At 53.4% G+C, this 26,856-nt stretch overlaps 9 protein-coding genes across 9 annotated transcripts; 3 read left to right on the top strand and 6 right to left on the bottom strand.

Moving 5' to 3' along the window:
• Positions 1 to 492: 492 nt before the first annotated feature.
• Positions 493 to 1,994, bottom strand: J4E78_008444 (uncharacterized protein; the record flags this gene model as incomplete). Its single annotated transcript, XM_049369045.1, has 2 exons — positions 493 to 694; positions 748 to 1,994. 2 exons carry the CDS (start codon positions 1,992 to 1,994, stop codon positions 493 to 495), a joined length of 1,449 nt encoding a protein of 482 aa, XP_049219112.1.
• Positions 1,995 to 2,431: 437 nt separating this feature from the next.
• On the bottom strand, positions 2,432 to 3,220 carry J4E78_008443 (uncharacterized protein; the record flags this gene model as incomplete). Its single annotated transcript, XM_049369044.1, has 2 exons — positions 2,432 to 2,927; positions 2,979 to 3,220. 2 exons carry the CDS (start codon positions 3,218 to 3,220, stop codon positions 2,432 to 2,434), a joined length of 738 nt encoding a protein of 245 aa, XP_049219111.1.
• A 613-nt stretch (positions 3,221 to 3,833) lies between these two features.
• On the bottom strand, positions 3,834 to 4,894 carry J4E78_008442 (uncharacterized protein; the record flags this gene model as incomplete). Its single annotated transcript, XM_049369043.1, has 3 exons — positions 3,834 to 3,929; positions 3,980 to 4,760; positions 4,809 to 4,894. 3 exons carry the CDS (start codon positions 4,892 to 4,894, stop codon positions 3,834 to 3,836), a joined length of 963 nt encoding a protein of 320 aa, XP_049219110.1.
• Positions 4,895 to 5,578: 684 nt separating this feature from the next.
• J4E78_008441 (uncharacterized protein) lies at positions 5,579 to 9,496 on the top strand (the record flags this gene model as incomplete). Its single annotated transcript, XM_049369042.1, has 2 exons — positions 5,579 to 5,587; positions 5,651 to 9,496. 2 exons carry the CDS (start codon positions 5,579 to 5,581, stop codon positions 9,494 to 9,496), a joined length of 3,855 nt encoding a protein of 1,284 aa, XP_049219109.1.
• A 2,053-nt stretch (positions 9,497 to 11,549) lies between these two features.
• J4E78_008440 (uncharacterized protein) lies at positions 11,550 to 13,378 on the bottom strand (the record flags this gene model as incomplete). The annotated part of the gene is made up of 5 exons (XM_049369041.1): positions 11,550 to 12,841; positions 12,889 to 12,958; positions 13,062 to 13,077; positions 13,126 to 13,160; positions 13,289 to 13,378. The coding sequence occupies 5 exons, from the start codon at positions 13,376 to 13,378 to the stop codon at positions 11,550 to 11,552; spliced, it is 1,503 nt and encodes a 500-aa protein (XP_049219108.1).
• Positions 13,379 to 13,918: 540 nt separating this feature from the next.
• J4E78_008439 (uncharacterized protein) lies at positions 13,919 to 16,692 on the top strand (the record flags this gene model as incomplete). The annotated part of the gene is made up of 2 exons (XM_049369040.1): positions 13,919 to 14,028; positions 14,073 to 16,692. The coding sequence occupies 2 exons, from the start codon at positions 13,919 to 13,921 to the stop codon at positions 16,690 to 16,692; spliced, it is 2,730 nt and encodes a 909-aa protein (XP_049219107.1).
• Positions 16,693 to 19,750: 3,058 nt separating this feature from the next.
• On the top strand, positions 19,751 to 21,624 carry J4E78_008438 (uncharacterized protein; the record flags this gene model as incomplete). The annotated part of the gene is made up of 2 exons (XM_049369039.1): positions 19,751 to 20,720; positions 20,771 to 21,624. 2 exons carry the CDS (start codon positions 19,751 to 19,753, stop codon positions 21,622 to 21,624), a joined length of 1,824 nt encoding a protein of 607 aa, XP_049219106.1.
• A 1,139-nt stretch (positions 21,625 to 22,763) lies between these two features.
• J4E78_008437 (uncharacterized protein) lies at positions 22,764 to 23,031 on the bottom strand (the record flags this gene model as incomplete). Its single annotated transcript, XM_049369038.1, has 2 exons — positions 22,764 to 22,909; positions 22,983 to 23,031. The coding sequence occupies 2 exons, from the start codon at positions 23,029 to 23,031 to the stop codon at positions 22,764 to 22,766; spliced, it is 195 nt and encodes a 64-aa protein (XP_049219105.1).
• A 1,140-nt stretch (positions 23,032 to 24,171) lies between these two features.
• Positions 24,172 to 24,963, bottom strand: J4E78_008436 (uncharacterized protein; the record flags this gene model as incomplete). The annotated part of the gene is made up of 1 exon (XM_049369037.1): positions 24,172 to 24,963. The coding sequence occupies one exon, from the start codon at positions 24,961 to 24,963 to the stop codon at positions 24,172 to 24,174; it is 792 nt and encodes a 263-aa protein (XP_049219104.1).
• Between the last annotated feature and the right edge of the window lie 1,893 nt (positions 24,964 to 26,856).

Below are 26,856 nucleotides of genomic sequence, written 5' to 3'. Positions count from 1 at the left end.
ACCGGCTCCCCGGGCCTTTTTGTAGCTTTCGAGAAGATTGAGCCATTTTTAAGCTTCAGGACTCTAGGCAAGCTACGCCTGGACTTTTCTGCATCTCTGCTGCGTCATGCCTGCAGGAACAGACGTTCACGGAATGCAACCCTTCAATCACAGCTCGTGGAGCCAGCATGCTGCCATGTCGGTAGCGTTGACACGGGATGGTGGGATTAACGGTAGCGGGGCGAACATCGCAAGTAGGAAAGTTGAAGATGCAACCTAGTAGTTAGTCGTCATCAGCAGAAATACAGCTGTTCTGATTTGCTACGTTCCCGGGCTATCGTTGAGATGCAGTACGGCGCGACGCACATGTCTGGGTGCTCTGCGGCTATTGGTCACTATGAGCCGAAGCGGGTAGCTTGCACTAGAGAAAGGAAGATTCAGCAATACTTCGCTGGGTCGACTTGGATGAATGAAGCAGGTGCATCAGTAGATCGGAATCGATAAAAATGGTGTCTACCGAGGTAGTGTCTCGATAAGTGATGGCTGGGACGCGGAACATTCAAGCGGTGTCGAAGGTCGGAGCAGAAAGCTCCGCGAGGTTTCCTTTCGGAGCAGGCAGTGAGCATGCTCCGAAACGATACCCGCGCCTTCCTCTATCATTCCTATGCCCGTGCAGATAAGACCAACACCAGCAAGAAGAGCACGCGTCTTTTGGCTGTCATTGTCAATTACTACACAAACAGTTTATAAACCCAATACCCCACATACACAACCACCCTAACAACCCCCCTCCCCCACCTCGGCACCTGCTCCTCCGCCTGCCAAAGCACCCACGACTCAATACTCGTCCGCGGCGCCCCAGACGTAAACAACATCGCATTCTTCGCGCCCTCGGTACGCCGCTGCGCAGCATGCGCATGCCTAAACAACGCCTTCTCATACCCCTCTACAAACCGTCCCAGCGCCTCCACCCCATTAACACCTAAGCCGGCAGAGCTAGATGAACTGTACGCAACAATCTGCTCCGTGAGAATCATGGCATCGTAAAACGCCGTGTTAACGCCAATACCCGCAAACGGCGTCATGACGTGCGCTGCGTCGCCTAGGAGCGTGATGCCGGGTCTGTGTGGCCAGGTGAAGCCTACGGGGAGTTGGTAGAGGTTTCTCCATACGAGTCCTGTTGTCGCTTTTTCTACTGCGTCGAGGAGCTGAGGTGCCCAGTCGTGTAACTCCTTTCTCAGTACTGCTTTCGCTGCTTCGACGTCGTTTTGAGCGTCGAAATCACATGTTTGCGTGAAATCTTCTGGGTGCTGGCCGTAGTAGGCGACGTAGATGGAGGAGTCGGAGAGTTGTTGTATGGACAGCGATTTTCCGTCGGAGTAGGCGAAGACGCTGCCTCTGTTGACGAAATTGTGGAGGTCTGGTGCGGCGGTTGAGGCGGAGGGTATGTACATTGTCCAGCCGCCTAGGCCGGCGTAGTATGGCTTCTCTGATGTTAAGAGGTTGCGTGTCTTGCTGAAAGCGCCGTCGCAACCTACGATCAAGTCGAAGCCGTCTAGCACCTCGCCGGTCGCGAAATGCAAACGTAGTCCTGAACTACTTTCTTCGACGCGCGAGAGCTTGTAGCCCCAGCGAACGGTGTCATGAGGTAAGCTCTCCATGAGCATTCTCCTCAAATCTGTACGATCGATTTCTGGTGCGTCTCCCGGGCTCAGCTTCCCGTCTGTTGTCTTGCGTCCATCTCTTCTCAACCATGTCGTGAGGATTTTATCGGTGACAAGCAGACTCTCGCTGTCGTAGCGAGCATACTTTTGGAACTCGTCCCACAGGCCTGCTAGTTTTATTGCAGCGAGACCTGTGTTGGCGCGCAAGTCCAAGGTGCCGCCTTGCGAACGGTAATTGATAGAGGCTTCTGCTTCGAAGATGGTGGTGCTGCAGTCACATTGAGTGAGTAACAGGCGTGCGAGCATGCAGCCGCCGGGGCCTGCGCCAATGATTGCGATTTTTGGAGCCATGTTTTTGTTACTCTTTGATGTAGTATTGCAGGACGAGGTTGACGATCAGCGCTGGTTTGGTTCTTTCATCTCCACCTGTAGCTTGGCTGAGGAGCTTCTTAAGGCTTGTTGAAGCTTACCTGTTAGGCCTCCAGTTACGCTGTCGCATTGCGCACCGGGTTAGGTTAGACGATGCTAACGGTGGCTGCCTCGTGTAACGTGGAGCAGGAACGTCAGTTCTCAGAAGCGAGACGAGGAAGAGCGGCCCGCGATACCATCCCTCAAGTCGAGCAAGAAGTGTAGAAACCACAGTAGAACGCAAGAAGCCAGAGCAATGTTTTGATCATTGTATGTGCAGTGCGCGAGAGAAGTATGTGCAGAGTCGAATGTAAGTATGTACAAGAAGAGGTGCCTATGTGCATCTACACGGTTTCCAATAAACCAAGAGCGGGATGCATCTAGCTCATGCTCAAGCTGTACTCAGTAACAGAGAGCTTTGCCTTGTTACCAGAGAAAGGCTCCGTTCCAGCTCCAACACTTGTCAAGATCTGGCTGCTGGGCATACCATGCTTGCCAGTAACCTCCTTGACAAACTCCATCAAATCACCGTTGAAGCTGTTAATCTGCTTCTCGGCGACAAAGCTGAACACATTCATCTGGCCGTTCTTGCCGTTGTACAACTTCCAGCTGTTGCCAGCCAGGGTCACGGTAGCAATGGGGCTGCCAGTGGCGGAGATGGGACCAGCGCCTCCGAGGGCACCGACCCAGATCATGATTTCGTACTCTGGGTCACCACCAGCTTTGGAGGAAGTGAAGAGGTCGTAGGAGACGTTTGCGATGAGGTCGTCGCCGGCGTAGGACCATTTCCAGACTGAAGGGAGGGATTTGATGGATGAGAGGGCCTTTTGGGTAATTTTTGTTACGACGTTGGCGTAGGACTTGACGTGTCCAGGGCTGGAGGAGAGGTCAGTATGAATTTGGTGTCAGATAGAGAGAAGGACATACCCGCCAGCCCAGGACCATGAAGTGTGCCACTTGAGGGTCCTGCCGCTAAGGCCGTCAACGCCGGTGCATTGGGAACCGGATGTAGCGTCGGCTTGACCCCAGAGGTTGTTGTAGACGGTGTAGTCACCGGTCACGGCGCTGTCCCATTGGCCGCAGTAGTCTGCACGCTTCTGGATGGTAGCGGTAGGTACGGCGAAGGCGAGAGATGCCGTGCTGGCGATGAGGAGTGCGCTGAACTTCATATTGACAGATGGTAGTAGTAGAAAGGAGTGTAATAGTTTATTTGTTATCTGGACTGCTTATTGTAAACTTGGGAAGGTGTAGATCAGCTTTAAGTACAACGTCAGACATCGTACGAGCTAAGAAATAGAAAGAGGAGAACGTGCTCACGGAGTATCTGTGTTCGTAGTCGACCCCGTTGTTTCGAAGGAATGAACATGTCAAGCAAGCTATGCCCAAACGAGACGCTACTCCTCTCAAGGGTGTCCCATGGTCAGGCCGTAGACTTGTCGATCATCCGAACAAGGTGGGAGGGCCACTTGGCACATTGGTGGATTTGCCTGGTAGTTTGGTATAGATGGAGCTGACGGAAGAACCTTAGAAGCTGATCAGCAGCTCGTTCTCCAAAGACGATGGTCTTCGTGATGTGCATCGATTTTGCGATGCGTCGGTAATGCTCCGCGCGCATGGATCCCTGTCTGTCAAGTCAAGCTTCCCCATAAGTCATTCCGTGCGCCTGAAACATTTCGCCGATGCTTGATGAGGGCAATATAACGTCGGTGGGACTAAGGAATAGGGCTACGGTAATTTTCCGAAGCTCATGCGGGTCTAGACATGACCTCAGCTTCATGTCTTCTAATCATTTCGGACGAACGATTCTTCGACTACGAGCGATCTGAGAAATTCCAGGTCGGCTTCATTGCCGGTATCGCAGAAGGACTTCATCGTCGGCTGGAAATTGTAAGCAACGAGTAAACGGGTCTGGCTCGAAAACGACTCACAGTGCCCATATCACCCTTCCTGTCCACCTTCCAAGTATTGCCCGATTGACGAATCTCGTGCTGAATGTAGAAGGGCTCCGGTTCTGATGTTTTCCAGAAGCCGGTTAGCTTCCTAGTAACTTGCCTCACTGTCTCTCCTACTGCAGGCGTAACGGGTGCATCCAGCCAGGGCTGAACATTTTCCCACTTCTTGTCTGGCAAGTCCCACCTACCACCGTCGGATGCCTGCATGAGAACATCCACATGAAGTTCCTCGATGTGAGGAAAGTACTGGAGGATCCGGCTGATGGCAACTGAGGCAGCATTGGGCTTCGCTGCCTCACCGGGATTGACGCGAGCATTCCCGCGTTTATCGATGAACACCTGCGGACCACCATTCCACCAGTCGTATCCGGGCCAGATAGCCAGCCTAAGCTTCTTAGTCCCGCCAATAATTGGAAGTAGTGCGAGGAAACGAGGCGACATCTCTTCGCGCGTGGGGACGTAGTAACCGTGAGCCCCGCGTAGCTGGCGCTGGACCTCCACTGTAATACGCAGAGCGTCATTGTCGCAGGCACGCTCTGCTTCTTCGGTAAATTCGGTTCCAAGCCTCTCAGCCACGACCCAACTCAAGGGCTGCTCCTCCGAGTCTGGCGTTGTTGGAGTGACCTTTGACAGCAGAAGACGGTGTTCTAGACACTCTTCTCGTAGCTGCCGACACGTTGCTAGGACGTTTGGAGGTGGACGGGAAGGGAGATAGATGCGTGTATCGACATATGTATCCAAGGGTATTTGACGCGATCTGTACAAATGCTGGGTATCCTTTATCGAAGTCGATGTATAGACATACTGCGGTAGGATCAGGTAGCCAAGAATCTCGTCGCGCAACTCGCGCGGCAGGGCGAGAAGTGGTGAATCGGTATTGGAAGATGTCATGGTTTCAACAGATTGCGAATTGGCGCTGGGCATTGGTAGTCGAGAACGTGAGGGTCGTATGTCTCGCAGGGCAGGCGGTTTATGCTGCAGCCTTGCGGAGCGGATTTCCGCCCTCCGCACGTGGTCTGTGAGGGTGGCGATGGCACGCCTGATCAGAGCAGAGCCCAGTTCCTTTTCTTTCTTACTACTAATTTCCTAGTCTTCTCAGGCACAGATTCTCCTAATGGATGATTGGCATTTGACAGATAGATGCCAGGGCGTGCGGATCTATCGACACCCACTGAGGACCCTTCAGTAGCGGAAGACAGGGTTATGCACAGTGAACAGCACGGCGCGATGCTGAAAAGAGCTGTAAGCAGTAAAGATGCTATAGCATTAGGAGTACTGAGAAAGGATCTTGCTGCCAGGGGTAATGTCGGCCGTGGCGCAAATGCGGAGACCTGGGGATGGTTCGCAGAGCGGGATGACATCGTGCATGGGCTCGGCGGGGCGCGTTTGCGGCTCCAGCACAAACAACTTCTTGGGCTTGGGCTTGTGATTGAAGCATGCAACACCACCGCATGCCACCGTGCCGAACCTCACTCTTATCGCGACATGCACCCTGATCTCTTTGTGTCGTCTTACTGATAGACATTCGGGTACAGAAACATCCGCCGGTTCCCAATAGCCTGCCGTCGCGGCTCAATGGGCGCAGTGCTGTATTACCGCTGTACCGCGTGCCCTTCGGAAGCTATCTGGAGTCCCGAGACGTTGTAGATCGGCCAAGAAGCGGTCTGGCTCAGTCACGAGACCATGGCGAACAACGAAGGAAGGCGCAGTATCGCCCAAAGGCTGACGCCATGGTGGGCATTGCGCTCCAACGAAGCCGCGCTCGAGGTTACGGAAGGTGAGAGTAGCGGAACCCAAACAAACGCTCCTGCCCAGGTACGGCAAACCTCATACGCACCTTCCGCCGTTACGGCACGCCGCACGTGCATGCCGACAGCAACATCTGCTTTTGGCAGGCATGAGGCCATCATTACCCCTTCGCTCCTGCCATATGCTGACGTGCAACAGCCCGCGACCCTCTTTGCTAGCCCTACGCCCTCCCCACGTCCCGAAGCCGCGAACAACCCGCCCAACATATATCAGCCTCTCATTCATCAGTACTTCGCAAACCCAGGAGCGACATCTTACCGAGGCTCCTCGTCACGCGGCCGCCCATACAGATACCGCCTCGACCCACGTGGACGGCGAAGGCATCCTCCTTTCGCTCACTCGCTCTACAACCCGACCCCTCAAGCACCAGAAGGCGAAGGCGAAGGCTCAATGTCAGAAGATCCGTACGACCACGAGCTTGCGATTGCCTTGCACTTGGACCTGTTGGAAGACGCCGAGAGGTTTGGAGAAGACGATTTGGGCGATTCGGGCATATACGATCACAGTGAAAGTGATTCCGGTGCCCACTCCCGGCGCGCTCACTTCACCGACGGCGACTGGGACGACGAAGCAGACCAAATTCCAGTTGGTGCACCAGCTCCCTTTGGAGGCCCCTCGCCACCTGCGAACAATCTCCAGCGTCCCTTCAACTACTCACATCACCACATCATGCCCGGCCCTTCGAAGCGCTCGCGCGATAGCTATGAGGGCCCAGAAGAAAAGGCCATCGCACACGTCCTTAACTTCAGGGGTGCCATCAGTGCCATGCTATACAACAGCATCAGCCCCAACCCTCAAGCGAACGATATCTGGCCCGAATGCCGCAGTTCCACAAAACTACCCGCCAAATACTACCTGCTCGACAAGAGCAAACTGCTCGCATCTGATCAGGATCCAAAGCATCCCCCATCTAAGAAAAGTGGAAAGAAGGCAGTAAAGACTGCAAGGAATGAGGCGTCGCATGACGCTCTTCCCAGTCCTTCGGTTGGGCGCCCGAAATGGAAGCTGCCGGTTGAGCTTGTAGAGATGATCGCGGAACACCTCAACCGCGACGACATAAAATCACTACGTCTTGTAAGCCGCGAGATGAACAAATCGGTCTCGCAGGTCATCTTCCGGACAGTGGTTGTTCCCTTCAATACCGAGATCTACGGCATGCTAGCACAAGAGCACAAGCCTGACTTCAAGGGCAAAAAGCGCGCACGAATCGAGCAACCCAGCTACTTATGGAAGAACGCAAACGGCGATGAAGTGTACAACGGCCACGGCCTCGATGTCTTCCGCGGCTTCGGTACACACATTAGGAAGTTTGGCATGAGCTTTGAAGTCAACGAAGAATCGCTTTCCATGCCGCCCGTCAAGTCACTGACGGAGAAAAAGACAAGCTTTTGGGGTAACTACGACTGGCCACATGAAGAGTATCGTCGCTTCGATACTGTCGCTGGACTCGAAAATGCCGCTGATGAAACACCGCGGATGAAAACAGCATTTTCCGAGCTCAAAAGTGTCAGGGAACTGGCCCTTTCCATTGATAGCGGTTTAGGGTGGCTGAACGGACCGGACAGATCTATTCGAGCACGTGTCTTGCAAAAGCCATCTCGCGTCTTTGGCACTGCCAAAGCCATCCCAGATCGTAGAGCCCAGGCCCAACAGGAACTTTGGAATCACATTGAAGCATGCCACCAGAACGCTGGTAGCGATGTTAGACTGGCCACACTATACAGGATGGATGGTCAACTTCCTCTTTCCGAGCTGAAGGATGCCAACAATCTTGCAGATGAGCAACCACAGATGCCCTACTTGGATCCTCAGCTTCTCCATGCTGCTACTCCTTATGAACCCGGCGATCTCCCTGTTCCTAATAGCTTCGAAGACCCGCATGTTCTGGAGCGCTTTGTGTCAACCCCACCACCTTCAGGTACAGGTATTCTGTTCTCATCGAGTAAAATGCCATCGGAAGGAGCGCACCTTGTGAACCCTGTCATACCCGCCAAGCTCACCAAAGCGCAGAAAGAATGGCTATTGGAGACTGAGTGGGCCCAACGAGCGTTCGTGTCTTCGTACATGCTCTCTATCATCGACAACCCGACCACGTTCAAACACGTACATACGCTGAACATTTCCGGGCTCTCCGATCGTTACCTCCCAATGCTAAATCGTTCGGATTTCTGGGACGCACTACCAGAACTCCACAACGTTACTATCATGGTGATCCCATGCTGGCGAACTGTGCAAAAGGACGAGGTCGGCTTCGTTGACGCGCCAAAGATTTGCCCCACGCAAAGCCATGGTATACTATTCGACCTACTCCGCCATCATGTTGCTGGTCGAGCGAACATCCGTCATCTGAAAGTTGGTTTTGTCACTGGAGGCGAACATGCTGAGGGACTATACGCGAGGAACAAACTGCTATTTCCTGCTCCCGTAATGGATATACGAGGTCGTTCAGAGAATCCTCCTTCTATCCACCCTACGGTGCTGGTCGCGACTGATGCAGCTCTTGTGAAGGCAAGTTTGCTTCAGTTCCCTCATGTAGAACGACTCGTGCTGAACAACTGCTGGATTACGCCACCAGCTTTGCGCGAATTCGTCAAGATGCACGATCCGTACAAGCTGCAGATTTTGGTATTGGATTCAGTGTCACTTACGGGCATCCTGCGTCCTAACGCCAACCCACACCCGCAACCAGCGGCATTTCACAATATAATGCCGCCTCATCTTCCGGTAGGTGCACTATTTGGCGCTGTAGGTGCCCAAGGTCCGCAATTAGTGCCAAATCAGCAGCAGTTCCTTCAGGCTTATATCCAAACGCTTCAAACGCAACTTCAACATCTGCAGGCCAACGCTGGAGGTTTTCAAAACAACAATATAGCGGCGTTACATAACCAACTGCAACAGCAGATCGGACAGGTGCCCAACAACCCAGGACAACAGCCACATAATCAAGCTCAACCTCAAGGTCAAGGTCAAGCACCAGCTCAAGTTCAGCCTCAAGGCCAACCCCAAGCTCCGGTGCAGCCACAGGCGCAGCCAAACCAGCAGGTTCAAGCAATCGCTCAACAGCATATCAACTTCGCCACTGTGGCCCAGCTCGCTCAACAGGTCCATCAATTGCAAGGGCAGTTGATTATGGGACAACAGCCTCAACCTATTCCTGCGTTAGCAAACAATCCAGTTCCAGGTGACGCACAGTCTGTACTCAAGGCACAGCCCCGTGAAGGCTCTTGGATGGACATCATTGATCAAATCTCACCCGGCACCAATCTCTCCGACTTTGGATCTGAGCATTCCAAGGCCGACGGCGAGCGCACTACCTCACTGCGAACAATCGAGTTTGTTTCATGCGGTTATGCTAAGCTGTCCAGCTCATCCTTTGATCAAGCTGATGTCGATCCTCTTGGCATGGCTGCTCACTGGCGCAACCAGATGCTTAGCAAGCGTATTGTCGCTCTTGCGCCTGCTATGCTGAGCGCCAAGTGGAGCCACCTGGGTGACATTGTGCAAGACATCGATCCTTCTGAGCTGGCTGCACTGGATGCGGCCTGGGACCTGAGAACCGGCTGGGAAGACGCCGAAGCAGCTCGCGCCGCTGAATTTGATGGCATGCTTGCTGGTGGTACAGGGCGTTTTACAGGCACCATACGGCATTCGGATAGGGTGGCTGACGAGGCTTCTGCGAGTTAGTGGAATGCTTTTGAACGCTCTGATCTCGTTGCATGTATGCTGACATGACACCTAGATGTTTCTGAACTTTCGTCCCGGTTTCAGCGGCTTGGTATGTGATGGGGGTACTGATGAAGCTGTAAGATACTACCGGCGGGGTGTTTTTCTAGTGTCTAGAATCTACTGTCAGCGGACTAGGCCACTTGTTCGAATGTGTTTACTAGCGGCATGGGTCTTGTACATCAGGTGTCAGCTGTGCGACCAGAGGTTATCTTAATTAGACAAGGCTCTGTGTACAGCGGCTTCAGTTGACCATGTACGGTAGAAGGTATACATGTAAAATGCCAAAATTAATTCATGATCAACTGCTCTCTGTGTCTGCACTAGCAAGAGAGGCTAGAATAGCCTCAGATTTCACTCGGCATTGAAGTGAATTGCGTGTTGCGCTAAAAAAAAATGTAGGCCTTTGTATGCTTTGGTGAAAGTTTTCAAAGGAGTCTGACAACAATGCTCTACCATATATTCCCGGGTCTATCGTCAAACTGAATCACTATAGTGGCTCTTCCCTTTTCTCCAACCCGTAAGGTCACAATTACACCTTGCCTAATACACCCTCAATATATCAACAACCATGTCATTCCAAATCCACATCATCGCGGACATCAAACCTACACAAACCGGACCCGATCCACGCCCTACCACCGAGTCCTGGGAGCAATACATGGCACGTTTAGGCCTCCCATCCAACGTGAAACCGCTCGACTTCCCTAATGAAGCGGCGAGGTACGACACTAGTGTGACTGTTGCGGAGGATTATGCAGCGCATTTGAAGGCTCGGAGGGAGATGTTGAGGGAGAGGGCGGCGAGGGCTAGGGAGAGGGCGGTGAAGGAGAGGGAGGAGGGGGAGGAAAGGGAAAGGCTGGAGGCTGAGGCGGAAGAAGCGAGGGTGCGGAGGTATGAGGAGGAGGAGGAAGAAGAAGAAGGGGACGCAGATGCGGAAGGTGCGAGTAAAGGCAGTGGTACTATTGTCGCGGATGAGAAGGGTGGCAAGGTATCCAAGCGGCGGAATGTCTTTGGTAGGCTGAAGTCGTATTTTGGACGGAGGGTATTTGGGAAATGTAGGAAGGGAGCTTGAGCATCTAAGGCACCAAATGAGACACTTTCGATCTGTCGCAGGATCGATGAACAGTCTATTATGCACAACATGTCTTATCATTTGGTCAATGTGCTGGACACATACCAAAGAGTCACATTCTTTGTGAAGTAAGACAATGTTGACGCTCTGAACTTACATAGAATATATATTTATAACGTACGACCTACCATCACAGCAACACCATCATCACTACATTTCCACCATCGCCATCGCCATCCTCTCTTTCACCACCCAAAATACCAAAACACCAACACACCCACTCCACCATGTCATCACACTCCCTATCCTCCTTCCCCCTAGCCACATTCACCTCCGATCTCATCTCCAGCCTCGCCCTCCTCACCAACAGCGCCCTCGACGGTGCTGTCGCCGCGTTTATCACCTACTACACCCATCGCACCGACACAGAAGTACAAGACCTCAACAGAACCGTATCTTCACTTCAAGCAAAGGAACTAGAACTCCGCCACCAGCTTCTACAACACCAAATCCAAAACGGGCAAACTATCTCTGAGCTGAGGGCTGAGAAAATGGAGTTGAGCCAACAGGTTCAGGTTCTCCAGGCGCAGCTTCAAACACAAGATTGGACAAGGATTTCGGAGCTGAGGGAAGAGATGGAAGGGTTGCGAGGGGAGCTGAGGGGACGTGATGTGAAGATTATGGGGCTAGAGGAGAAGTATGACCGGCTTGTGAGAGAACGACGCGGAAGGTTTTGGGGTGTGGTACGCAGTGGGCTGTGTTTGGGGATGTAGGAGGGAGGAGCATGTGTATCTAAAGGAGGTTTTTATAGCTGGAGTGGAAGTCAGGAAATAGAATCATGTTGTATCTAGTCTATCTCTACCCTTTCATACAAAGAATTTTCATCTATAGCCGCGTGGTTCTTCTGTGCTTCATCCACGACATCAATACCACATACCCCTACTCAAACCCTGCGGGTTCAACCTTAACCGGAAAAGCCGGCTCATCCAACCGACTCGCACAAGCCGCCTTCCAATTCTTCGGCGTATACTTATCCACAATAGCCTTGAACGCGTCCAGCGTGCAGAAACTAGTATCGCCGTCTAGATGCTTGCCCGGTGCTTTGCAACCGGGTATCTCCATGACTTTGTCGTTGTAACGGAGACGGACGTAGTAGTCGGTTAGTTGGTCGCGCTGTGCGGGAGTGAGATCGGTGATGGGCTTGCGGGCTATGCCTTCGGGGGTGAGGCTGGTGTCTGAAGTGGTTTTTGTGCTGCCGAAGAGGGAGGACCACCAGCTTTGGGTTTTGAGAGTGGGGTTTTGCTCTGTGGGGGCGGGGGGGTTTGGGATGACAGTGGGGTTTCGCTTGCGGAACATTTCGACGGCGATGTGCGAGGTGAATGGGGGCCATTTCTCGCCGTTGAAGGCACCCAGTGACGTGAGTACGCCGGCCAGGGTAGTATCGTGGCATCCTGACATGGCGAAGCGGATGTTGGTTTCGCCGCCTCGTCCTTTGCCTAGTTTTCCGTCTACGCCGCCGACTTCAACGATGCCGGAGTTGCCGTTGCGCTCGACGCTGCCGACCATTCGGGAGGCGATGTCGCCCATTAGGCCGCCGATGCCGAGCATACGATACTCGGAAGACTCAGTGTAGCCTGCGTACCATTCCTCGACCGCGATCTTATCGATAATGGCACGGGCTTTGGGGTCGTAGAATTCCTTGGGAAGCTTGGTCTCCGGACCGTGTGCGTCGGTGGCGTTGAGAGTGTCCATAATACCGGAAAGCCTAGGGTGAGAGTCCACCGCTACTTTTTGCTCTCCTGGCATCCATTTCGAAAGCACCTTGGTGAGGTAGCGCATGTCATCGGTGTCGTTCCAACGCTCAGCTGCACGTTGTGCGAATGCTCGGCTCAATTGAGCGAAACGTCTACAGCTTGCATCGTTGGGGAAGAGCGTTTCATCTGCCGGGGTTCGGGTGATGATTGTTGGAGGAGGGAAGTCTGCAGTTCGTGCGGATGGTGGGTAGAAGCCCCAGAAGGCTTGTTGAAGAGACTCTAGAGCGCGTGGAATAGGCGTTGCGCGTAGATAGATCATGTCACTATCGGAGATGAGCTCGGGCATGAACTTGAGTTGGTTGACGTAGAGATGACGAAGGCGCTCTCCTAGGGCTAGAGTTGTTTCACGGCCCTTGTCTGTGAGTTCACCGGGTTGACATATGGCATCGAATTCGCCTTTAGGTCCTGATGCAATGACTAGTTGTTGTTAGTGGCCGTCTGGGGTAAATGAGCGAATTTGGTACCGGGCCCATCATCCATGCCAAAAGTCTCAAGACGACGGCGATATTTCAGCTGATCCCATTTCGAAAAGTCCTTCGTGTTCAGTATTATACTGGTAAGTTGTCGGGCGGAGTTGCAGTAGGGCCAATCTTCTCGAGTTAGAAACCTCTCGATCAGCTCGTGAGAGATGTCTTACAAGGTGGCAGTCCAGTCTGGTGATGTTAACAATGGCATTGTAATGCACAGACTAGAGTGCCTACATTCTGGAATCGAGGAGATACAGGGCTTCTTTCGCCTATGTGTAGACGTCAATATACAAGTTTGCCAGCGTGTCGGTAAAACATCGATGTTACCCACCATGACGAAGTAACTAGCATCTCAGTTAGTGGTGACACGAAAAGAAGCTATGATATTGGTGCTCACAATCTGTACGAGCTGCAACTCAAGCTCTTTCGGATAAAGCTTATCGAGCTCCTCCTGCGAATAGAACTGCCGTGGGATCAGGGTCGTCATCGTATGTTTTATCAATCTCACTGAGGCTTGGAGATGAAAATAGATCTATAATTATAGCTCTCCCACTATGCAGAGCATGAACAATGAGGTTGAGGTGGCCTGGAAGGTTTCTGGAGAAAGCCCGCAGTCACGTGAAGCGTGTGGACGTCATGGCGTCTCATTGGCCGGAGGTATTCCGCACAGCATCGCGACACCTTCACGCGATTTGTGGCTGCACGCATTTCTGTACAACAATCCACGCGGGACGGTATACTGGACTTAGGGGCGTTCTTTGATTCGACAGTACCGCGCAAATGAGGGCTTGAAAAGCGATTGTAGGTGTGCAAACTCATACGCCAAAAAGTTTCGATCTCACCAGCTAACCGTCGTCGCCAGCGTTCACACCCCTCCACCCCCCTCAGGCTCGCCACAGCATTATGCTAAGCGCATACATATGTCGACAGTGCCGGACACGCCTGGTCCGACGCATTGCCCCCGTGCGAACTCCTCAATGGCAACCTAGAGCCACGATCGTTTCGCTGGCCGGCCGAAAGCCACACGATGCCGCCGAACCGCCAAATGAAGAAGCATCTACGCAATATAGAGATGAGGAAGACGGCGCACAGGAAACGAATCGCAACGGGCCAAATATACGATACTCGAAAGCAGACGTACAATCGCCTCGCAGCCAACAACCACTTGGCCGATACTCCAGACACATCTACAACGAAACGAATCAGGGCTCAACGTATGCACGTGGTGAAGAAGAACCTACATACGTCGATGCAGTACAGCACGGGTCGTCTGGAATGGGCACAGCTTTTGCTGATCCAGTGCTCGACGCTCTCCGCTACGGCAAGATCAACGGAGCCTGGAAAGCCTTTGAGAGCATCTATACTGCACGCGACTGCAAAGCCCTGACGGAGCCAACAGATCGCGATGCGCAGCTGTTAAGTGAAGACCGGGTATTTGCGAAACTCCTCAGAGCCGTCTCGAGTACCTTTTGCGCAGCCAGCCCAGGGTTGAAAGTTACACCAACTGCGGTACTTCTCAAATATGCGCAGCTTGGCATTGCTCGGAAAGAATACTGGGTCAGACCAACGATAGGTTATTTGACGTATGAAATCATACGTGCTGTGAACTCCCCTTCTGGATCGGCAAGAGACATCCCTTCACTAGTCACAGAGCTACTGTCTGTATGGCGACTCTTCTTCCAATGCATGGGGCCAGGGAGCGGTACAATAGAGTCTGTCAGTACTGAATGGCACTTACCACCTGTCGACACGATTCCGGATATGCTTGATCAGAGACAATTTAACATGCGCTTGCAAGGCTACATTCCCAACTATGTCGCTAGTCCTGCCTTGGCTTTTTGTGCTGTTTATTTCTACGGCATTTCGGACGCACTGGATCCAAAGACACAAAAGGAAGCCGCTCCCTTTCTAGCCTTCCTCAGACAGCTACTCGCCGGCTCATTTGTAGACTCAGTATTAAAACACACAGAAACCCCGGACTTTAAGAAACTACCAGAAGATGTCCAGGTCACGATTATGGAGGAAATTAATGACGCTCCACGAAAAGCCCTAGTAGCTCTTGGAAAAGCCGGCGAGACCCTTGGTCCAGATAATACAGGCGACGAGTACACCAACTTGGAAGCATTCTATATGACCAGGATAGGGCGTGCTGTGTCAAGCAAAGGCTCGGCAGCCACGCTGGACAGCATGTGGCGAGAGACTGAGAAAACATACGCCGCGCAAGACAAGACTATACCCCCCGCTATATACAACGCCTTTCTTTCTGGGTACATGACTGTTCTCAGCCCACAGCGCTCCGTCGAGGTCTGGAACCACATGATCGCTCACAAGGTCGAGCCAAATATGCACTCCTGGGTTGCGCTTTTGGAAGGATGCGCAAAGGCAAGGGATCTTGATGGCCTCAACGCAATGTGGCAGCGCATGCTAAGAACCGGTCTAGAGCCAAGCAACTATGCTTGGACGGCCCGTATCAACGGCTTGATGTCCCTGAAACAGATCAACGAAGCTTTCGTCGCTCTGGACGATATGGGCAAACGCTGGGTTGCAGCCGAGCACGCTCTCGCCACCCCTCAGAAGCAGACCAAAGGACAAAAGGGTCCCAAAAAGGTCCAATCTTCCAGCAAAGCAGTGAACCCATGCACAAAGCCTTCTATCGAGGTCATCAACGGCGCCATATCTGCCATTGTACAAAACCGTAGCGAGAGAATGCACCACCAGAAGAAAGTAGAGTTAGTACAAAAACTACTCACCTGGTCGAGGAACTTCCAAATCAAGCCCGACGCCATCACATACAACTCTCTCGTACAGCTCTACCTGCGAGCAGGCGACAGGAGCACCGCCTTCAAGATCCTCGCACAAATGGAAAAAGACGGACTGGAAGGCGATGCAGCCACACACACCATGCTCATCAGCGCCGCCTTTGACAACCAGGTCTTCGACAACCTCACCTCCACCCAACAAACCGAACGCATCCTCAAGATCCTAAACGACCTCGAAGCCAACGGCCTCAAAATGAACGACTACATCTACGCCACAGCCATCGACCGTCTCCTGAAGAAATACTCCAATTTCCACGCCATGCGCGCAGTCATGGAACACATGACAAGCCGCAAATTCGTCCCCAGTGTCCACGTCTACACTTCGCTTATAACACACTACTTCCAGTCTGACCCCCCCAACATCGCCGGCGTCGACGACATCGTCCTCCGCCTCTTCAGCGCACCGCGCATGCCCAGCGACCGCGTCCTCTTCGACCGCTTGCTAGAAGGCTATGCGTCCTTTGGCGAGGTGGGCAAGATGATGAGCGTGCTCACGCGCATGAGCAAAAAACAGAATCTGCCTGGGTGGGGCGCCATGGCCGCTGTTGTGCGTGCGTTGGCTCAAGATGCGGATTACGAGCGTGCGCGCGCGATTGTGAGGGATGTTGCGCGTGGTGAGGGTGTTGCGCGAGGGGGTATCATGGGGGATCGGAAGGGAGAGGCGTTTTTCGTAAGGACGATTCGCGAGTTGGGGTTGGCGGGGGATATGGATGGCGGGGAGTATATGGGGGGTGAGGGGAGGGGAGTGGGGGATTTTGAGGGGGGTATGATGGGCCAGCTACAGTACCAGCAGTCGACCACGCAGTTTGAACAGGTTGGGAGCGCGCAGTATGGTCAGCAGCAGTATCAGCAGCCGCCTGTCATGGAGTATAGTCACGATGGCACGACCACTGGACTTGAGCGCGAGCCTGGTAGCGTGGATGAGGAAGATGTTCATGGCTTCCTTCGGGATGAGCCTGAGCAGGGTGAGAAGAGGATATAGAAAGCCTCGGATGCCATGTATAATGATGTATCAATGACACTTTGCCGACAACTATCCTCTTCTCTTTTGGTCGAGGTGGCAATGACCCGGCACCAATATGTTCTCTGAAGAACACGAACTACAGCTTGCTATACGCTACGTCGTTGAATCGACTTCAGTCATCCGCCACTCATGGCATCGGTTGGCGACTACGCCTACTGTACCAGTCCACAGTCCAAGCTAATCCAAACCCCCCAGACTCGCATGATTCAAGAGAGCGATTAGGTTTATAAGTGAGGCCCTCATAGTAGATGGCCATCACTGTTCACGATAGCGCCATATGCGAAACGCCATATTTCATATCCTCACGACGCTCGCCTCCAGCCCAGCCCAGCCCAGCTCCCACATCGTCTGTCCCTGAAACGCGTAAAGTACAACAAGCTCACCCAAGACCAGCGATCATGGGGAAACCAAGTGAGGCTTGCACGGAGCTGTGAGTTGTCAAAACCCACGGCACGGCAAGAGCATCGACCGCCAGTTCAAAGACCGACACGAGACGCGCGTCGCGTCAAAGCCGTCTCGAAGGCCTTTCACATTTCACATCTAGTAGGGAGTAGCAGCGCTTCCAGTGATGGGAAAGTGAATGTGGCATGACTGGATTTCGGGGTCGAAGACCGTGAAACAGCAGTGTGTGTGTTCTGTGGCTCCATGGGTAAGAGTTCAGCCAGAGGATGGGTCAGGGTCTGAGGGATCTGGACACTAGACACCTTTTTACGGTTTGAGGCGGGCCGATTAGCGGTCGCCAATGGCTTTCCGTGGTTTATGCGTCAGGGTCGCTGGGAGAGACGGGCTGAGACGGAAGTGAGCGGTTGTGGATAATGGCATGATGGTCTGTTTGACTCCGACGCTGGTGCGCTGCGGCCGGGGCGGACGGGCGGCTTGCGGTTCGCTGGGTAAAGGGAACAGAACGTGCGACTAGATTGCTGCGGCCTCTAGATTATGACATTGAGTGATTAGGAGGTTCTGGATGCAAGAAAGTGTGTCTCTGTGTACGCGGCCTTTGGAGAGGGGTACAGGGGCGCCAAAGATAGTACACAGATACACAGAGATGTGTTGGCAGGGACGATCTTTCAAGTCTGCAGTTGAATGCTTCTGAAGTTCGATGGCTGTAGTAAGTCTATGGTAAGTGTATAAGGCCGGCCAAGTGATTGTCAGCCTGCCAATGCTACGCATGACAAAGACGTGTAGGCATGGCCTTGCTCTAGAGACCGGTGTAAGCCCGCGTGTAGTACTGTCACAAAGTGTTCAGCTGCTTCAATTGTAATTGTCTCTCCCAATTTGAGGTTGAAATCTCCTCTGCGTGCTGATGACGCGTCCCATGCTCAGCCTTGCTCCAGTGCGAAAATTGTGCAGCTGCTGGAGGATGGCGCAGGAAACGTTCCCACGAGTTTCCATGAGGTTGGCCGATAATCGGTATCGTGTAAACTGGCTTTGCCTGTACCTGCGATGCAGATCTGATAGGTAGGGCTTATCCTCATCTTAGCATGGGTTGCTGGCTACGCTGGAGGGGTGAGCTGATTTTGATTGGGCGGCAGGACCCGCGCGGGCATGAAGCAGTGACAGCTGTGACGTCTTAAGTCGTTGTTGACTCAAGACGAGTGTTTCAAGATTCAAAGGTCTCATGGCCAGTGGAATCGGGGAAGCTGGTCGGGTCAAGTCACTCCATGGCACTGGGACGGAGATTGCCGGACTAAAGACCGACTCCACTCAGAGGACGGGACCATGTAGATCAGAATTTGCGGCTGGCGCTGACAGACTTGACAGGTGAGCTCGCAAAGCTGGCATAATGCGGTTGATGTGGATGTGGACTTGTCGCTGCACTGGGCGCGGCAGGTTGTCCGGAGAGGCGTTCATGCTGACCGTCGGCGTAGACGCCAGATGGCGTTGATGGCTGGCGGTGCTGCGGAATGTGAGCAAGTGCTGCGCCAGACGTACGTATACGAAGGCTTTGTCATGTGCAGGCGTTGCATAGTAAGATAGTGAGGTCTAGAGTTGGCATCTAGACTCTAGCTCGTTTGCACTTGCTCTGGTTGCTGGCTGGCATGCAACCGAACTGGGCGCCCGCGCCACCAAGCCGGTAGATTGTGGCTCAATGGCTGCACGGCATGGAAGTTATTCGCGCAGAAGAGAGAAAAGAGGCCTGAGTGGACGAATAGCAGCGGGGTTCGCAAGCGTGCCCAGAAGGGTGCAGTATGACAGCACAGCCTCAGTGGTGGTGCAGCAGGGCAGGCGGTGATTCGTCTGTCCAACTTTCGGGCTCGGCGAGTATGCGCCGACAGTGCATCAAGTGCGTATGCCTAGCTGCACGAGAGTATACGGAGACTCGCCAGCTGGATGCCATGGCCTTGGATGTTGTTGAAGGACTCGGGTTGCTTGTACGGTTGATAAAAATGACAGCCGTGACGTGACGTCAGAGGCTGGTGCCGTGGACGCACCGCGGAGGGGCAACAGATATCCGAGAATTAGCATTATGCTGATATTGTGTCTAGTGTACTAAGAATGGTGAAGCCGACGAGATGACCCGGCGCTCAGGAGAGAGGAAGAGCCGAAGTTTGCTGGGCGGAGGGCAGTGATCGGCGGGCGAGCGAGCCAACCGGGTTGGGCCTGCTTCCTTCTATTTCGAGAAGGGGGACTCCGCCTCAGTCTGAAACGGCAAGGGCGAGGGCCCCAGCAAAGAAGCCGCCGTCGCCCATCCTCGCCCTCGCTCTGCCTCTCTCCCACCAGACTCTCATCCGACAATTGCACTCTGCATCAACACCAGCAACAACAATACTCTCACCACCAACACACTCGCTCTATCACAACAAACGTGCTCGCAGGAGGCGCGGATCCATCGGCACAGCCACACTTCCGGCAGAACCGGCCCAGCGTCGAGCTGACGACGACTTTCCAGCAGGCTAACCGCTCCTGTCACGCACCCAGTGCCCGCAACACAACACCCCAAGACTGCCGCTTGCCTGCCTAAGGACCGCTCAAACACGATCAGCGACTCCCCAGCAGTCGAACAAACAATAGCGACATGGCTACCGCCGTCCAGCCTGCCATGACCATGGCCCCCTTCAACGGCCACCCGAACCAATGCGTCGACCCCAATGAGTTCTTCGACTTTGGCCAGATGCCCTCGCCCACGCAGCCTGCCACTCTGAAGCGGGAGTCCAGTGCGACATCGACTATGGCCAGTCCCACCAGCACAAACATCGACGACGACCTCCAGACCCCCGCAAAGCCCAGCCACGAGTACGAGCGCTTCAAGCAGCAAACCGGCCTGCCTACCAACTCGCTTCCCGGCCTTAATGCCGGCTACAACACGGGCTTCCCCATGTTCTCGTCCACTGGCTTGGACGAGATGGCCATGATGGGCGGCGACTCTATGATGGACGGCGCCTGGAACAACGGCCTGCCCATGGACGTCGGCATGAACATGGCCGTCGACTACCGCCAGAACAGCTTCGTCTTCAACGAGGCCGCCCAAGACGACTTCGTCGACCCCAGCGCCATCACACAAGAGGAGGTCACCAACGTCAGGGTTTGGCCCGGTATGCATCAACAGCAGGCTGCCATGGCCAAGGCGCAGGCGCAGGCCCAGCAGCAGCGCGCACAGCAGTTGGCCCACCAGAAGCAACAGCAGGCCCTCCAGCAACAGCAACAACAACAGCAGCAGCAAGCGCAACAACAGCAACAGAACCGCATGGCCTCCACCAGCTCGGCCAGCCGCAAGACCTCGAGCCCGCTCAGCGACGCCCACACCGAGGAGATGATCACCCGCGTCGTCGCACAGATCCGGGCCGACAGCCAGAACGCGTCTGCCAACATGGCCAACGACAACCAAGGCCTTCTCCCCCACATCATCCGCGCAAAGAAGGACGAAGAGGATATGGACGAGGACGAGAGGCTGCTTGCGTCTGAGGAGGGCAAGAAGCTCAGCTCCAAGGAGCGCCGCCAGCTCCGTAACAAGGTCTCCGCTCGCGCTTTCCGCTCGAGAAGGAAGGGTAAGCTACCACGACCCCACTACATGTGCAACATCAACTAACACAACCAGAATACATTGGCCAGCTCGAAGGCGAGGTTGCCATGAAGGTCAACGAGGCCAACGAACTCCGCTCCCAGAACCGCCTCCTCGTGGAGGAGAACGCCCGCTCGCGCGCATTCATCGAGCGTCTGCTCCGCCACCAGGCCTTCACTCCCTTCCTCGAGGAGCTCTCTCGCGACGAGTCGCTCCAAGCCAAGGCCCCCATGACTTCGATGCCATCAACCGCAGCACCCGTCGCCGCTGCTCCTGCCCCCACTCAGTTCCAGCAACAACAGCAGTTCAACGGCATGTCGCAGGCCGAGAACACCCACGTTGGTATGACCATGGTCCCCGAGCCCCAACTCGACTTTGCTATGCTCAACCTGAACACCAACAATGGCAACAACTGGGGTGCTAACAATGGCTTCAACTTCCAGCAACCCGTTGCTTTCGCCGTCACTGAGCTGCCTGAGGGTCCTACCAACCCCCTCGACATCGAGGCCATGTCTGGCAAGGGATACAGCGCTATCCTGAACGCCGAGGACGACTCGACTGTCGAGGAGGTCAAGGCTGACTACCCCATCGTCGAGCGCCCTGTCCAGTCCGAGCCCACCGTTCCCGCTGCCGCCGATGAGACCGAAGAGGTAGATGCCGAGTACGACCTATACTACTCTTCGTCCGCTCCCTCAACCACTGCCGCCGCACCGCTTGAGGACCACGAGGCACTCTTCGCCAACCCCGAGAAGGCCTTCGCACACTACTCGCTAGTCATCTCAAACGAAGCGAACGAGGCACTTCTAGCAGAGCGTCTGGCGAGGAAGATTGCTGCCATGAGCCCCGCCATGCAAAGATTAGCCGACATCACATCGTCGTTTGACTTATAGCCAATGACTCTACAATTTGTCCCACTCTGATCTTTCCTTCTCAAACACTGCAGCGATTTTAGTTTTTCATAGACTGTCCTACATGATTGTAACGATTCCCTTTGTTTGATCATATATATCCAAGTCGGCTGTTCCGACATGCGACTTGGGTTTCAGCCGCAATCAGCGAGTAGGCCTTCTTTTGCTTTTCCTTTGTTCTTTTCGGTACTGCGCGATGGTTGGTCATGCGTACCTTGATCCTGTGTTCTGGATGGCGTTCAACGGGCAATGGGTTTTCTTGTAGATATATTCTGACCCCAAGGTCTGTTGGGGGTCGATGAAGTAGTCAGGACTGGGGTTACGTAGAGGCGGATGTGGGGATTGAATATAGTGATGAAGTTACTTCTTGTCCTACATGCTTTACTGTGATGACTTCTTCTTCTCTGCCCCTTCTCACTCATTGACTACAGTGTCGCCATCCATCCATCCATCCATCCATCCGCCCGGTCCCAATCCTTCCCACCCCCCCACGCCGCCCTCTGCCCTACAACTCTTTACCCAGATTAACCACCCGAACCCTCCGTCCTCCTCCCCCCGTATCTGCACCCTGCCCCAATGCACGTCTACCCTGCATACCGATATCGCATCCCGACCACCGTTTTTTAATATAACATTTCTCCACATTCCACCTCGCGCATTCCTCATTGCAACGAGCCCTCGTGTTTTAGAACGGTTTAGAGAGGTTGCATTGGTGGTCCTTATGCGCCGGGTACTATCATTGACTCCCGATGCGTATACTGGGGATAGTGTTATAGGGGGGGTATCCTGGGGGTATAATGGAGATTGTATGGGTGAATTGCAGGGATGTGGGGAGGAGGAGGAGGGAAACGGGGTGGGGGTATGTATGTTGTTGGTAGGGTAAGATGCGGAGGATAGATAGTATGTGTGTGTGTGTCTGTGTAGTGGTATATACACTGTATTTGGATGACTGGAACAACCAAGTCTCTCCTACTAGATATACGTATTTACTCAAAAGTATGATGAATTGTTGTACGCCTTGGATCCACTTCATCAATCCATCACGTGCAAAAGACCCAGAACGCCTATTACCCCTAGTATACAAACACTCGAACTGGAATTCTTCTTCTCCCTCTTTCGTCTCACTTCCTCTCCATATCTGCCAGAGTCATACCCCCACTCAATGCGTTCCTCGCTCGTGCATGTTGGTCTTGCCAGCGGGTTCGTGCGCCGTCGACGGCTGCGCCTTCTTTTGCGGCGACGATGGTTGTGTAGGTTATGCCGAATGCTGGGGTGGTTTGTTAGTTGGATGTTGGATGTGATTGAGGAAGGAGAACGGGAGATAGGGTGGTGAGGCTTACCTAGGAAGGCGGCGAAGGAGGGGAGGTAGGATCGCGGTACTGCTGGCATTTTGGTTGGGTTGGTGGTATGTGTTGTGTGTGGTTTATCGTTTTATAGTTGCTCGGGTATCTTGGTGGGATTGTTGATGGTTGGTAGTAGTAAAGAATTTGAAGGTTCTTATGCAGGATGATTCTACTGTATGTGCGATTTGAGGAGGTCAAGGTCGATATGGTTGTATCGCTGAAGATGGATGTGACTGGATGTAGATGATGAACGACAACCGAAGAAACCCATTTACCTTATATCTATCACGATTCCTTGAAGCAATACTCACAGTGTCGGTACCTGCCGACGATACCAAATCTCTCCTCACAAAGCTTGGTTGCGTGATCACATGTCACCAGCATCGAGACATGCGCCTCACACCAACATGCGAAAACTCCAACCCAGTCCCTGGGATCATGAGACACGACAGACACTCCGCAAAACCATTCGTCGAAATCACCGAGTATACGATCACATCGTCTGATACGCCTCAATGATTCACGACAAAAGAGTTTTGGTGGCGAGACATGTACAGCAAGAACACGGTGTTCGGGCGTTGCCGGGATGCGTGTGGGGTGACCCGTTGGCGAGGGTCGTACGATAGTAGGGCGACCGCTCAGCCGGGTTTGTAGCGCATGGTGGGTACGTAAACCTGCTTTTATTAGCTGCGCTTTGCGATTTCGGGGTTGCTGTTAATAGTGATGGGTCTTGATTGCTTGTAGGTTGGTTTGATGGTGGAGGGAGAAAGAGGGTGGGGGGTTAGTGCCGTCGAGGCAATGACGAATTTGGTTACTCTGGGTGTTGGAGCGTCAACATGCTGCATCCTCAAGCCTTTAGCTTGACCTAGTTCGAGATATATAGTTGCTAAAGGCGGTATTTGGATGTCTTGCGAGGCGATTATCAATGCTTCGACATAAGCAATTTCCACAGCCTCGTTTCAATCATACGCACAAACAGACGATAAATATTCATGGAAGGCTTTCTGAATCTACAATACTTGTTTTTATGTTGATACCAAGAAACCCGATATAGGTTTCCCTACTAGAACATCCTCGGTGCGCGGTTCATTACACTGCAATCGGGTAACGATGCTTTAACCGTTTGTAACTTCGAACCAGCCACCTCTTCTCCTGTGACATGATCTCCTGTGAAGTCATGAAGCTGCTAGATCTGCTTCAACTTTCCAAAGTGCTTGCCTTCCTCCCAGTTGCGTTGCCACTCCCTCTCGGTCATGCCCTTACCGAACTGACAAGTCCACCTCTTACCAAGCCCAAACTTCTTTTGGTATTGCTCGAAGTGGAATCGATACTCATCGCTGATTGTTTTCTCACTCATGTCTGCTGTCAGCTTGGGCCGGATTGTGATATTGACGGGGTCGTAGGCAAAACCGTACGACCATCCGATGTCCACAACGCACTCGTAGAATATGCGTATATAATCTCTCATGAGCCGCAAGTTTCGGGGAGTCTGTCCAGGTACATCGCCAAGCTCAAGAACTATCTCGACTTCTAGCCTCGAGCCAGTTGCCGTCATACTGTGATGTAGAGCCTGAGGCGGGACTTCGGGCACATCCTGATTGTCGGGGCCACTTTGGCGACTAGCACTATAGCGTTTAATGCGTATTGCCCAGGGCTCGTCTTGGAAGTCAGGTGAAGCATAACGCGATATAACGTTGAGGACCGTGTGGCACAAGTCTCCCGCATCGGCGAAGATACGAAGTGGTTGGCCATCTAATCTTGACCCTAGCATGGCAGAGACTTCGTGGAATGTTTGGCGACAGGTAGTGAGTAGTGCCATACAAGGGATGCGTTCCAAGACTAGGGTGAAGGGTGTGATGGATGGCCTATTTGGTTTTTGCACCGTGTAGCGACGGGTCTCGGCAGGGAAAAGGTCGTATATTTCCAGGCGAATTTCCTTGGGTAGATCGAGGAAGCGGAACCCTTGAGTGTCTTCCATCGCGAGCTGACCGGCGGTCGGTTGTTAGTGCAGTGAACTGTATAGGACGCGCTTGGCTATGACCTACTGAAGTCTTCGAGGTTACTCGGTCGAAGGTGCGCAGTGTCAGGTGTTTGCCGCGATAGCAGTTGCGAATGAAATCGCGCTTGGGGACGGTTGGTAGCCCTGGAGAGGTGAGGGAGAGAAAGTTTGGAAGCTCTTGCCTACAACAAGTCGAGACGCTGTATGCGGACTAGTAAGACAACAAAACTGGACCCTGACGGTGAGAGGCGGCGCAAGGCAAGCACGCTCGCTGCAGCTAGGGAAAGAACTCATCATTGCCACAAGAGAAGCCAAATGTTTGGGTAAAGTTCGGATTAATTAAAGAAATATTGATAAACTACTCGGACGTTTGTCTGCCCTGCAGAGAGCTGCAGATATACACCATTCCTTCCAAGCAAGATGACTCCTCCACCAATACGCATGCGCGTCCTTCTTTCCTTTCCGCCGTTCTCAGAGACAGCGACGCTCTAGCCAATAGCATATACACGCGAGTTCGGGACTCGAGCGAGTACAAGCATGAGGCGTGCATCTAGCTGTCTCTTCCACCATTGTCTTCGCTTCCGCCGCCTATGCGTGAAGCCGGAGTCCTAGGGCTGAGCAATGTTGAACCAACCAGATAGCGCTTGCGGGCCGGCCCAGTTGGGCCGACGCAGGTGCTGTCTGATCTGCTACGAGTCCGTGCCCAGATGATATCCCACGCCTCCGGCTGGCTACCAGAGTCATCGTTGGTTTGGTCGTTAATTCGTGTCGTGTTCGTCGTAAAAACATGTATCGTCCGTTGAAATGGATGCCCATGCGAAGGAGTAGAGATGTGCAAAGAACCAGCACTCTAATCATCACGGATCTTCGTAATCGTAGAAACCATCGAAAAGATCCGTGACCACCTTGAGCATCGGCTCCATCAAGGTCCTCTCATCCTCCGGTAGTCCGCCAAAGATGCGCAGTCGTTGAGTCTCCAACTCTTGCTCCTGCTCCTGTTGCAGTCGAAGCCGGGTTTGCCATGCGGTGTAAGTTTGCTGCCAGTGGTTCGCATTGGCACTCGCAATGGAGCCTTGAGGATGGAAGCAGGAGCTGGTTGCGGAGAGAGTTGAAGAGGTAGTGCTGACCGACTCGCTTCGAGTGTGGTTGATGACCTGCGGAGGTGAATTGTCGTGGTTGTTGTTGCGGTTCCGAGGACGGCTTCTAGTTCGTTTTCTGTTGTGACGTTTGCCCATGTCGTCTATTTCAAGTTCTTGTGGATGTGTGAATAAGTAATAATAGGGTTGAGGGGAGATGGAGAGTGGTGGGGCGAAAAGCCGCAAAGGCGGCTGATAGTCTCAGGAGAGTCAAGCATTGGAGCAAGATACCTACCCAGCCTTATATACATGGGATGACATTGAATCACGTATGCAGGTACAAGCTAAGTCAAGGATGTCAGTAGGCTGCAGAGTGACTCAGAGCCGCACGATGGTGTGACGGGGAGAAGGAAGATGCTAGATCACAGCCTAGATGACAGCGAATGCGGGCCCACTATTGCACCCGTGCCCGCCCATGATTGGCCACATGGCATCGCCGAAATTCGGGACCTGCAGGAGTCATCCTCGCGGCGGGCATGCACAACTCATGTCTCCACAGAGTCTTCACCTCTCTTTGCTCCAACTCAGCGCAATTTCCTTGTTTCACCTTCTTTTGCTTCTTCGACTCACCACTCTGACGACATGTATACGGACAAAGGGCGCGCGCGTGATGTGCACAACCGTGGCGGTGCGCTATTCTGCCTTCTCTTCCTACCACGCGACTCTTGCAAACTGGGGCTATGCAACAGTCACCGCGAACTCAGGGGACAAATGACTACAGACAAGCGCATGCAGG

This window comes from Alternaria triticimaculans (genome assembly GCF_023758025.1).
Source record: "Alternaria triticimaculans strain BMP 0046 chromosome Unknown scaffold_15, whole genome shotgun sequence".
Classification (NCBI taxonomy): Eukaryota; Fungi; Ascomycota; class Dothideomycetes; order Pleosporales; family Pleosporaceae; genus Alternaria; species Alternaria triticimaculans.
The sequence above is the reverse complement of the archived record's forward strand: the minus strand, read 5'-3'. Positions and strand labels throughout refer to the sequence as shown.